A 12,994-nucleotide genomic window follows, 5' to 3' on the forward strand; every position below is an offset into this window, starting at 1 on the left:
GCAACATTACACGTCAAAATCAGCAACATTACATGTCAGAACCAGCAACATTACACGTCAGAACCAGCAACATTACACGTCGGATCCAGAAACATTACACGTCGGAACCAGAAACATTACATGTGAGGACCATCCGATCTAAACTGAACAAAACAGTTTGGGCTCTTGATTTTTTAATTCTTTTTTGGTTGGGGGTTGGGGTGGGGGTGGGGGATTGGTGGATTTTGTACAGAGATTTTGTGCTCAGTCAAAGGTCATGTTCCTACACTGTTTTTTTCAATAGCAGGGAACAAGAAATCTGGATTCCTTACTTTATGTTTCCGTGTCTAGTTAACCCTAACACAAATGTAACAGATGAAATATTGGCAAGGTGGTCATTGAATGGGTTAACGTCCTGTTCTGGACAAAAGATGAATAATTTAACCGTTAGATTTCTCCGCATTGCTCCAGTCTTCAAGAACAGAAGCTCGTGAAAGGTTGGATCGTCGTCTTCCCTGTAAGTATCAAAGGTCATTGGTAGTAGTCGTAAGTAGGGTAGTAGTGGGGAATTGGTAGTGATGGTACGGGTAGTAACATAGTAACATGTAGACATGGTAATATGACATAAGAAGGAAGTGATGTTTGTGGTAGCAGTGTCTGTTTTTAGAGCGATTCTACTTCGGGTTTTCCTCACACTGGAAGCTGACACTCTGATACAACTGAAATACTATTCGAAGCGGCATTAAAAAAACCAACTTAATGTAGTAGTACTTGTGTCTCTATAGATCGTGGTGATTTTAATATATTTGAAGTATTTGAAGTTGTAATGATATCAGTACAAGTCCAGTAAAATTATCAGTGGTAGTAGTAGTAGTAGTAGTAGTAGTAGTAGTAGTAGTAGTAGTAGTAGCAGTAGTAGATGTAGTGGTAGTAGTAGCAGTAGTGATAGTATTATAAGTGATAGCAGTAGTGGTAGTAGTTGTAGTAGTAGTACATCAGGACAAGTAGTAGTAGTAGTAGGTCTTGTTGTAGTAGCAGTAGTAGTGATGGTTATGTGGTAGTAATAGTAGTAGCATCCACATTAGCAGTAGTAGTAGTAGTAGTAGTAGTAGTAGTAGTAGTAAGAGGGGGAGGAGGAGGAAGAAGAGGTAGGGTGGTGTGTGGGGTGGGGGTGGGGATGGGGATGGGGGTGGGGTGGTGGTTTATCATAATCGCTGGGTGGCAGCAGTATTGGCAGTCGTAGTACATGTACGTTTCTTTACCAGCACAGCTAAACAGATAAACCATAGGGCCGTTTCTATGTTCGTTAAATGACTTACCCCTAAGGTTATCCGGGTGAGAATAAGACCCAGGAACCCCATTGCAGAAGCGTCTAAGTCATTCAGTCATACTCATTGACAGTGGCTAATGGCGTGACATCGTGCTCATACTTTCACTCATCTGTTTTCCCAGTCAAGACTCGATTATTGACCTTTTTACCGTCATATAGCTGAAACATTACTGAATCTGGCGTTCACTCACTCATGCGATGAGCCTAATAACAGACATCAAGTAATTCTGTTGCGAAGTTAGATGTTTTCAATTATAAGCAACACGTTTCCTTTGTTAATGCGTTATCGTGTGGCTGGGTTTCTTTTACATCCCGGGGCGGTCGGGTAGCCTAGTGGTTAAAGCGTTCGCTCGTCACGCCGAAGACCCGGGTTCGATTCCCGTCATGGGTACAATGTGTGAAGCCCATTTCTGGTGTCCCCCCGCCGTGATATTGCTGGAATATTGCTAAAAGCGGCGTAAAATCAAACTCACTCACTTTTACATCACTTTAATGTCTGGTTTGTTTACATACCGCTGTCGCATGGCAGGAGTACTGTTGTGCGGGGGGCGGTCGGTAGCCTAGTGGTTAAAGCGTTCGCTCTTCACGCCGAAACCCCGGGTTCGATTCCCGACATGGGTACAATGTGTGAAGCCCATTTCTGGTGTCCCCCACCGTGATATTGCTGGAATATTGCTAAAAGCGGCGTAACACCATACTCACTCACTCACTCACTGTTGTGCGGTGTCATGCACAAAACACACACATCTTTTCATGCAAATTGTACAAATGGCGGATGATCCGTTAGAGCAGGGCATGCTTGCCCTCTTCGCGAACGCCCCGCGTCATCACTGATTTTCAGTGATCCATTCACTGAATTGTCACCTGTTTTTGCCTTTTGCGCACAGTGGAATCTGTTCAGGCAGATGGTTGGGACTGAGTGTTCTCTGGCGTTGATGTTAAATATTTACACAAGCATTTCGGGAATTTAGTTAACGCTGTATCCTGGAATCACCATGTTCACAGAGTTACAATGTAGTTTTGTTGAAGATGGAAATGAGGCGGTCGGGTAGCCTAGTGGTTAAAGCGTTCGCTCGAAACCGGGTTCGATTCCCGACATAGGTACAATGTGTGAAGCCCATTTCTGGTATCCCCCGCCGTGATATTGCTGGAATTTTACTAAAAGCGGCGTAAAATCAAACCCTCTCACCCACTCACTCAGTATGTGTGTGTGTGTGTGTGTGTGTGTGTGTGTGTGTGTGTGTGTGTGTGTGTGTGTGTGTGTGTGTGTGTGTGTGTGTGTGTGTATGTATGTGTGTGTGTGTGTGTGTGTGTGTGTGTGTGAATGTATGTCTTAGTGTTATAGATAACCCACGAGATTACTGAAACATGAATGTTAGGATAAATATAACGATATGTTTTGTAACGTGTAATCAAGTTTTGTTTGTGTGTTTGTTGTTTAACGCTGCACTCAGCAATATTCCAGCTATATTACGGTGGTCTGTAAATAATCGAGTCTGGACAAGACAATCCAGTGATTGACATCATGAGCATCGATCCACGCAATTGGGATACGATGACATGTATCAACCAAGTCAGCGAGCCTGACCACCCGATCCCGTTAGTCGCCTCTTACGACAAGCATAGTCGCCTTGTACGGCAAGCAAGGGTTGCTGAAGACCTATTCTACCCCGGATCTTCACGGGTCGTATCGTGCGTTTGATGTTTGACTATTGAAGTAACAAACTGAACTGATCTTAGCAGCGTCCTTTATAACCAAGGCCCTCGCATAAAACAAAAGACAATACTACTCTGTTATAACGACGCACAGTTCTTATTAGTTAGGGCTTTGTATAGCATGTCAACAGATCTGATACGAAAACTGTTTATGCAATGCATCAACACGGCAGTAAACTCTTTGTTTGTCAAATAATATTCCCATTCATGTTCCTTCTTTTTGATGGGGGCACGGGTGGCCCAGTCGTCTAAGGCGCCGCGATTCGCTGTGCAGAGTTGCGTCCCTTTGGCACGCCAGAAACCTATGATTGCGGGTTCGAATCCCGGTTCACCCCAATTATGTTTCTAGGTTTGTCGGCACCATACCCGTGCTCGTGGGTTTCACCGAAGTGGTAAAAGTCTGAGACCTGCATCACTTCGGGCTTTCCTCCCACATTAAGCTGAATCGTTGTGATATAACTGGAATACTGTTAAAAGCGGTGTTAAACCCAACTCACTCACTCCTTCTTTTTGCAGCCGAAAGTGCGTTTTGCCTGTTTACTCCCTCAAGTATCCTCATCATGGACATTCCCATGGCAGTGGTCTTGACCCTCTACCTTGGGTCAGCTGGATTGGTCAGCTCGCTTCCATGTCCGCCTTGTAGGTGCCAAGTCTTCGAAAATGGAACCATGCAAATGAATTGTATTAACACCAATCTGACGGAGATACCCTCGCCTCCAAAGACAGGGAAGCACAAATACAAGTTATCCGTGTACTTCATTGGGAACCGCTTGCCAGTATTGACCAAGAAGATAATGACACCGCTTCAAGCTCCTCAGAAATTGTATTATCTCAGTCTAAGGAGAAACGGTATTCGGCAAATATCTTGTGATGCATTTCAAAGTCTGGATATGTTGTACGGATTAGACATAAGCGATAATAACGTGACAAATACAAGTCTTGAGAAATCATTTTGGGGCTTGAGAAATCACGCCAGTCTACGACTTAACATCAGTTCTATGGGATTACACGTCAGCGATGACTTTTTTCACCACTTGCAAAACATCCCTGATCTAAACATCACAATGAGGAATAACTCGCTCTCTGAAATCCCACATACAGCGATGAAAGTCCTCCGTCATCTCCGCTACTTAGACCTTGGACGGAATGATTTCTCCGACATTAAACTACCAGAAAATTACACACTTTGGACATCTGAGCTAAGACTGAATGACAATAAGTTCAGGAAATTTCCAAATTTCTGCATATTAAACTCTTCCAGATCACAATTTCCAAATTTAAAAAGACTTCACTTTAAATACAACAAAATGGAAGATCTGAACAGTGACCATTATGACTGTTTGCATTTTCTGACCCATCTATACCTTGATGGCAGTCCTCTACGTATTTTAAGGAGAAATCAGTTCGCAAGACTCCCCAAGTTGTACTTGATATCACTGGCATACGTAGGGTGTGCAATGGACAAGATAGAAGGCTTTGTTTTCAATAATACGGCTTTAAAACATATTGACTTCCATAAAAATCACATTTGGATTAACGAACACAATCTGACAATGTTTCATGGCTGCACGTCCCTGGAATCGCTGAACTTGGAGGATAATATTCTGCAAAAAATGACTCAAAATGACTTTGATCAATTGTTTAAAGATCTCCGTTTCCTGATGTATTTAACAATAGGTAGGGGAGGTCTTTATTATATTCCAAGAGTCATAACATCAAGTTTAACAAAGTTGAGAGAGCTTGCACTATATGGAAACGGAATTCCCTCTTGGGAGGACGGTCGACTAGACAATCTTACACGATTAGAGAAATTACATATGAGAAATAATAGAATTACGGTGATTACACAACGTTCATTTCCTGAACATTTTATAAAGGGTGCAAAGGGTTTGGACTTTAGCCATAACATATTCTCATGCACGTGTAATTTGTTGTGGTTTGTTGAGTGGATGAAGTCAAATGAGAAGATCATATCAAATCTGTATGATTACAGATGTGAAAGTCCTCATTTTCTCAAGGGGACTGGGCTCCTTAATCTGACGTTATCTGAAAATAAATGTCTGTTGAGTCAGAATGAGCGAATCATCACCCTAGCTGCAGGATGCATATTGATAGTGTTCCTGGTGACAGGGGCAGTGATGTATCGCTACCGTTGGCACATCCGATACTTCATCTACATGGTCAGATACAATCAACGTCAGGAGGTGGACACACGCGAATACGAATATGACGCATTTGTGGCCTACTCTGCAGCGGATCGTCAGTGGGTCATTCGGAATATGTTGCCTGTTCTGGAAGGAAATGAAAACCTGAAACTCTGCGTTCATGACAGGGACTTTGAGGTTGGAAAATTAATCGTGGATAACATAGTTGATGCCATTGAAACAAGCCGAAAAATCGTCATCGTTCTCTCCAATGAGTTTGCCATAAGTGACTGGTGCCTATTTGAGCTGAACCTCATCCAGCGTCACGTGCTGGAGAATGGACAACGCCTCCTGGTGGTTGTGATGCTGGAAGAGATAGACACACGTCACGTGACCAAAGCTATGAGAGCCATGTTGCAGACGACAACCTACCTGATGTGGGGAGAGGAAGAGTATGCCAGAAAAGCCTTCTTCGACAGGATGAAGATGATATTGCGGAGGCAAGAACAAAATTAACAGAAAAGAAGGTTGTCAGTTTAAAGAACACAATAATCTGATTGTTACTGTGTCAGAGTGGAGTATTCCGGAGACGGCCTCCGTGGACTAGCGTCCGACCGGAGAGCGGAAGGTCCGGGGTTTGATCCCCGGCCGCGTCATACCAAAAGATGGTACTTGTTACCCTGTCTGGCGCTCGGCATTAATGAGCTAAAACAAGGACTGCTCGGCTCGGAGTCAGTACACTGTGCCAGAGTGGAGTATTCATGGGGTATCTTCCAACGTGGACGGCCTCCGTGGTCTAGCGTCCGACCGGAGAGCGGAAGGACCGGGGTTTGATCCCCGGCCGCATCATACCAAAAGACGTAAAAATATGGTACTTGTTACCCTGTCTGGGGCTCGGCATTAAGGGGCTAAAACAAGGACTGGTCTGCTCGGAGTCAGTGCACTGTGTCTGAGTGGGGTATTCATGTTAAACTGAGGCATGGTATCTCAGTGGGCTAGCACTATAAATCGACATCAGTCCGGACTAGTACAAGCAGCCACACACACATGCACATCGCAATATAAGTGCAATAATCTTGAACGCGACGTTAATCTCATTTCAACTCACCTCAACTCAGCGTTACACAGTTATGCCTTTGTATATATGACAGTTCAGCCCTGAAAGAGGTGTCTCGTTGTATTCTTTTCGTTGTGTAGATATTTTGATTTGCTGTTCTTGCATTCATTCTTTTTTTTGCCCTGTTGAATGATCGAGTATACAGTTAAACCCTCGTTAATCAGGTCGGAGCCGTTCCCAGTGAATTGTCAAAATTGATAAATATCCAGGTTTACTAGTCATAAGAGCACAGAACTGTTATTTGTATACAATTTGTTATCGTCCAACAGGGTACAGAAAAATTGGATTTTATTGCAATATGATCCATGTATTGACAATTCTAGTTAAAATACTACCCTTGATACAAATATCTAAAAATCAAAATTCTGCTTTTTGATTCTTAATTGTCAGTTTTCATACACAAAGTATCTTGCATATTTTAATATTTGTATCAAGCATGTGTTAGTGTATATGTATATAAACACATCGTATAATAAACAATAATAAGAATACTCTATTTTGATGCATTTTCTGTTTTCTTCACGTTCTCTCGCTGTTTTGTAGCGTGACAGGATACGGCAGGGAATGACTGCGGCTTCTCACCCTAGGAGTGAGTGAGTGAGTGAGTTGGGTTTAACGCCGCTTTTAACAGTATTCCAGTTATATCACGGGGTGTCAGCTTAATGTGGGAGGAAAGCCCCAAGTGATGCAGGTCTCAGACGTTTACCACTTCGGTGAAACCAAAGAGCACAGGTATGGTGCTGACAAACCTAGAAACATAATCGTAGCGCACCGGGCTTCGAACCCACAATCATAGGTGTCTGGCGTGCCTAAGGGACGCAACCCTCACAGCGAATCGCGGCGCCTAAGACGACTGGGCCACCCGTCCCCCACCCTAGGAGTGAGAAAGTCGGGATTTAGACGCGTTTTAGTTTCTATTTCATTGTGGGGGAAAACCCAAAATGTCATGTCATGATGGTCATGATGTCATGATGGTCTGCATGGATGATGGAATGTGGGGATTGGCTATGGGAACCTGCCGGCGAAGTGTCGCAACTCTCTACAGGGAAAATATTCTCGCCAATGGGCCAAGCCTTTTTCTCGCCCATGGGCGAAATATTTCAATATCGCTATAAAATCGTTGAATTAAGTTAAAATGAGTTTAAATTGTGTGTATGATACTTGATGGAATACAAGTTAAGTATTTGCGAAACAAAAACATGAGTTTTGTGTAAAGGAAAATATTCTCGCCAATGGGCCAAACCTTTTTCTCGCCCATGGGCGAAATATTTCAATATCGCTATAAAATCGTTGAATTAAGTTAAAATGAGTTAAATTTTGTGTCATGATACGTGAAGGAATGCATTAAAATATATTTGCGGAACAAACACATGAGTTTTGTGTAATGAAAAATATTCTCGCCCATGGGCCAAACCTTTTCTCGCCCATGGGCGAACTATTTCAATATCGCTATAAAATCGTTGAATTAAGTTAAAATGAGTTAAATTTTGTGTATGATACTTGATGCAATACAAGTTAAGTATTTGCGAAACAAAAACATGAGTTTTGCGTGAAGGAAAATATTCTCGCCCATGGGCGAGATGGTGTAAATATTTTAAAACTTTTTTTCATTCATTTTTTCTTCCTTAGTATGTTCCCATGAAAACAGCATGCTTATTTTTGTAAATACCTTTGACCGAGACTGGGAAAAGACCACAGAGTTTCTGGACTTTTGGGTTTCCAGAATTAAAATGGGACGTGTTAATTGTATTTTCCCACAGTCTCTTGCTTTTATTATAATACACTATTTCTAGTTCTTCTTTATTAACGATTCATTCAATATGATGCCTCATCACAATTTACATTATACTTCATTCCCGTCACTCCATGCAATCATCAAACTTTCCCATAAAACACACGTAAGTTGCTGTTACAACCTCGTTGTTCCACTACTGTACAAGACCGCCTCCGTGGTCTAGAAGTAGAGCGTCCGTCCGGAGAGCGGGGTTCGATCCCCGGCCGCGTCATTCAAAAAGACGTTAAAAGATTGTACTTGTTATTACCCTGTCTGGCGCTCGGCATTAAGGGGCTAAAACAAGAACTGGTCGTCTCGGAGTCAGTATACTGAGTCTGAGTGGGGTATTCATGTTAAACTGCGGCATGGTATCTCAGTGAGCCAGCACTATAAATCGGCATCAGTCCGGACTAGTACAATCAGCCACACACACACATACACATATAAGTGCAATAATCTTGGACACGGCGTTAATCCCAATTTCACCCCACCTCACCTCACCGTTACTGTCCTGACGGTCTAACTGCCCTCCCTTTTATTTTATTCTTTCCGTACACCGCTTGGCTGGCAACGCTTCCCCCTCGTCACCCATATTCGTTCAACATCCTTTTAAAGTTACCCCTCTTACGCTGCCCTTTATGCTCAATACTTCTCCTAATTAAAGAGGGCTGTCGGGTAGCCTAGTGGCTAAAGCGTTCGCTCGTCACGCCGAAGACCCGGGTTCGATTCCCCACATGGGTACAATGTGTGAGGTCTAAACTTCTAAAGCTCTTCGGCAACCCATGTTTGCTGTAAAAGGTGACCATGCTTGTCATAAGAGGCGACTAACGGGATCGGGTGGTCAGGCTGGCTGACTTGGTTGATGCATATCATCGTATCCCAATTGCAGAGATCAATGCTCATTATGTCATTCACTGGATTGTCTTGTCCAGACTCGATTATTTACAGACCGCCGTCATATAACTGGACTATTGCTGGGTGCAGCGTTAAACAGCAAACAAGCAAACAAACAAACAAACAAACACACAAACAAACACACAAACAAACGAACAAACAATCCTATATGGATGGAGAAAGCCTTCAGCCTACTTTTCTTCACTTCACGGTGTCGGTAGTGTAGGAAGTAGGTCAAGAGTTGACTTCCGATTCAATTTCACACATGGGTACACTGTGTGAGGTCAAAACGTGGCGTTCCCCGCCTAAAATATTGCAACATGTGAGCTGAAATTCAAGATACGCATTGTGTACAGGTCTGTATAATGTAAAATGAATATCCATGGTATGCAGCTGAGCAAACTGACGACGAAGGATCGCTTGATGAGTCAGGGACAGACAAATCGTGACCAGGAATATCCATTGTATGCAGCTGAGCAAACTGACGACGAAGGATCGCTTGATGAGTCAGGGACAGACAAATCGTGACCAGGAATATCCATTGAATGCAGCTGAGCAAACTGACGACGAAGGATCGCTTGATGAGTCAGGGACAGACAAATCGTGACCAGGAATATCCATTGTATGCAGCTGAGCAAACTGACGACGAAGGATCGCTTGATGAGTCAGGGACAGACAAATCGTGACCAGGAATATCCATTGTATGCAGCTGAGCAAACTGACGACGAAGGATCGCTTGATGAGTCAGGGACAGACAAATCGTGACCAGGAATATCCATTGTATGCAGCTGAGCAAACTGACGACGAAGGATCGCTTGATGAGTCAGGGACAGACAAATCGTGATCAGGAATATCCATTGTATGCAGCTGAGCAAACTGACGACGAAGGATCGCTTGATGAGTCAGGGACAGACAAACCGTGACCAGGAATATCCATTGAATGCAGCTGAGCAAACTGACGACGAAGGATCGCTTGATGAGTCAGGGACAGACAAATCGTGACCAGGAATATCCATTGAATGCAGCTGAGCAAACTGACGACGATGGATCGCTTGATGAGTCAGGGACAGACAAATCGTGACCAGGAATATCCATTGTATGCAGCTGAGCAAACTGACGACGAAGGATCGCTTGATGAGTCAGGGACAGACACATCGTGACCAGGAATATCCATTGTATGCAGCTGAGCAAACAGACGACGAAGGATCGCTTGATGAGTCAGGGACAGACAAATCGTGACCAGGAATATCCAGTGTATGCAGCTGAGCAAACTGACGACGAAGGATCGCTTGATGAGTCAGGGACAGACAAATCGTGACCAGGAATATCGATTGAATGCAGCTGAGCAAACTGACGACGAAGGATCGCTTGATGAGTCAGGGACAGACAAATCGTGACCAGGAATATCCATTGAATGCAGCTGAGCAAACTGACGACGAAGGATCGCTTGATGAGTCAGGGACAGACAAATCTTGACCAGGAACCAAACACCAAAACATGCAGTTTCTCCATTCATTGTTAAGAACCAAACGGATGCAGGAAAGCGAAACAAAAAGTGGTATTGTTCAGAGAACTTGTATGACGGGTTGTCAGGCGTTTTTTCATGGCTCATCCAACAGTTTTCAGCTTCCTCATCTGACCAACTGAAGAGACTCACCTGTACAGCACCATGATAGGTGAAAGTGATGAGCATCAAATGATTGTGAAAGATCACAATGTTATGTTAATAAAAATGACAAAACCCTTTCCATATCCAATAGAAATATCTGCTTAAAGCAGAGTCGATTGTACGATTCGGACTATATCATGAGCATGTGTTATCAGTCACTATCAAATAATAATGATACCAGTGTTCGCGAAAAGGTGAGCGTATCCTGCCTCACCGGTGGCACCCGTCACAAACACATGCAAAGCAAAGCCAATTGTTCACCTGAGTGAGTGAGTGAGTGAGTATAGTTTTACGCCGCTTTTAGCAATAATCCAGCAATATCACGGCGGAGGACACCAGAAATGGGCTTCACACATTCTACCCATGTGGGGAATCGAACCCGGGCGTGACGAGCGAACGCTTTAACCATTAGGCTACCCCACCACCCACTGTTCACCTGAAAAAACACGGGAACACATGGTACAAGTCAAAATAGGGAATTGCATCGGACATCATGATCATTTTTGTCACTGATGCTCCGAATTTGGAAATGTCCTCTGCCACACTCTGTCGCAGTGGTGACTCAGCAAAACACCACTGCCACAGGCTAATTTGCGTGACCGGACTTTTCTCTTGTTTGTAAACAAACGCGCTTTTTCAGAAATCAGTACAGAACGGACTAATGCAAGTATTTGGGGGCGCTTTACATATTATTTTGCATAACTATATAGATATGCTACTACAACTGCGACAGTGAGTTGCATGACAATTTATATTTATGCATCAAAGTGACCGTGTCGCTAGCTCTCCGTTGGGCTTCGATGACAGCACGTGGAGCCGTACAACCAATGTAAACATAGGATAACTACGCAAAAACAAGTAGATTTTTACGTATTTGCATACTTTCTCAATGAAAGTTAACCATTCTTTGACATTTGTTTATGAAAATGTGTAGACTTGTCAAACATGAAACGGATGAAAAGCATATGCAATATCTTGAATGGACTGTGAAAGATGTGACGAATCGTCACATGGCGCTGGCCTGTGGCAGAGGTACCATGCTAGCTGGCTGTCGGCCGCATGGAACTCTGGGTAGGAGAGTGGTCCTCTGCATGTCTACCCTAAAACTTTTTGAAAGCTTTATCTTGGTAGAAAGAGAAATTATACTGCTTAGAATTTGTTTCTTGTTTAACACCGCACACAGCAATAATATTCTGGTTATATGTCTGTAAACGTTCTAATTCTCACGGGGCATAATAATGATAAGATGCGGGACTAAACCACGTTAAAAAGGCAATAACAATTCCGGGTTAGAGTTGGTTCCTGGTAACATTTTCTTGTCCATGCCGCTTCACTCGGTGTATTTGCTATCATGGTCGAATGGAGATATAAACCTGGTTTCAATGTAGAGCTTGGCCACCTGTAGATTTTACCGATCTAAATTTAATATATCTGAAATATGCGTCGTGATCAGGGCCAGCAACAATGCACGTCAGAACAAGCAACATGACATGTCAGAGCCAGCCACATTACACGTCAGAGCCAGCAACAATGCACGTCAGAACCAGCAACAATGCACGTCAGAACCAGCAACATTACACGTCAGAGCCAGCAAAATTACATGTTAGAACAGCAACATTACATGTCAGAACCAGCAACATTACACGTCAGAGCCAGCAAGATCACATGTCAGAGCCAGCAACAATGAACGTCAAAGCCAGCAACATTACATGTCAGAGCCAGCAACAATGCACGTCAGAACCAGCAACAATGCACGTCAGAACCAGCAACATTACACGTCAGAGCCAGCAAAATTACATGTTAGAACAGCAACATTACATGTCAGAACCAGCAACATTACACGTCAGAGCCAGCAAGATCACATGTCAGAGCCAGCAACAATGAACGTCAAAGCCAGCAACATTACATGTCAGAACCAGAACCATTACACGTCAGAACCAGCAACATTACATTCCAGAGCCAGCAACATCACATGTCAGAACCAGCAACATTACATATCAGAACAAGCAACATTACATGTCAGAACCAGCAACATTATACGTCAGAGCCAGCAACAATGCACGTCAGATCCAGCAACATTACACGTCAGAACCAGCAACATTACACGTCAGAGCCAGCAACGATGCACGTCAGATAAGCAACATTACATGTGAGAACCAGGAACATTACATGTCAGAACCAGGAACATTACACGTCAGAGCCAGCAACATCACACGTCAAAATGAGGAACATTAGACTCACTACCAACAACATTACACGTAAGAATCAACAATATTACACGTCAGAGCCCGCAACATAACATGTCAGAACCACTACATTACACGTCAGAGCTAGCAACATTACACGTCAGAACCAGAACATTTCGCGTCAG

At 43.5% G+C, this 12,994-nt stretch overlaps 1 protein-coding gene across 1 annotated transcript; it reads left to right on the top strand.

The window, feature by feature from the left end:
* Positions 1 to 412: 412 nt before the first annotated feature.
* LOC124145765 (toll-like receptor 13) lies at positions 413 to 5,880 on the top strand. Its single transcript, XM_046515678.2, has 2 exons — positions 413 to 496; positions 3,542 to 5,880. The coding sequence occupies exon 2, from the start codon at positions 3,586 to 3,588 to the stop codon at positions 5,683 to 5,685; it is 2,100 nt and encodes a 699-aa protein (XP_046371634.2). The 5' UTR covers positions 413 to 496; positions 3,542 to 3,585; the 3' UTR covers positions 5,686 to 5,880.
* The last annotated feature ends 7,114 nt before the right edge of the window (positions 5,881 to 12,994 follow it).

The sequence above is a fragment of the Haliotis rufescens genome, unplaced genomic scaffold (assembly GCF_023055435.1).
Source record: "Haliotis rufescens isolate VD_foot unplaced genomic scaffold, xgHalRufe1.0.p SCAF_21, whole genome shotgun sequence".
NCBI lineage: Eukaryota > Metazoa > Mollusca > Gastropoda > Lepetellida > Haliotidae > Haliotis > Haliotis rufescens.

Coding starts and splice junctions, on each gene's coding strand:
- LOC124145765 (XM_046515678.2), top strand. CDS start 3,586: ATGGACATTCCCATGGCAGTGGTCTTGACCCTCTACCTTGGGTCAGCT.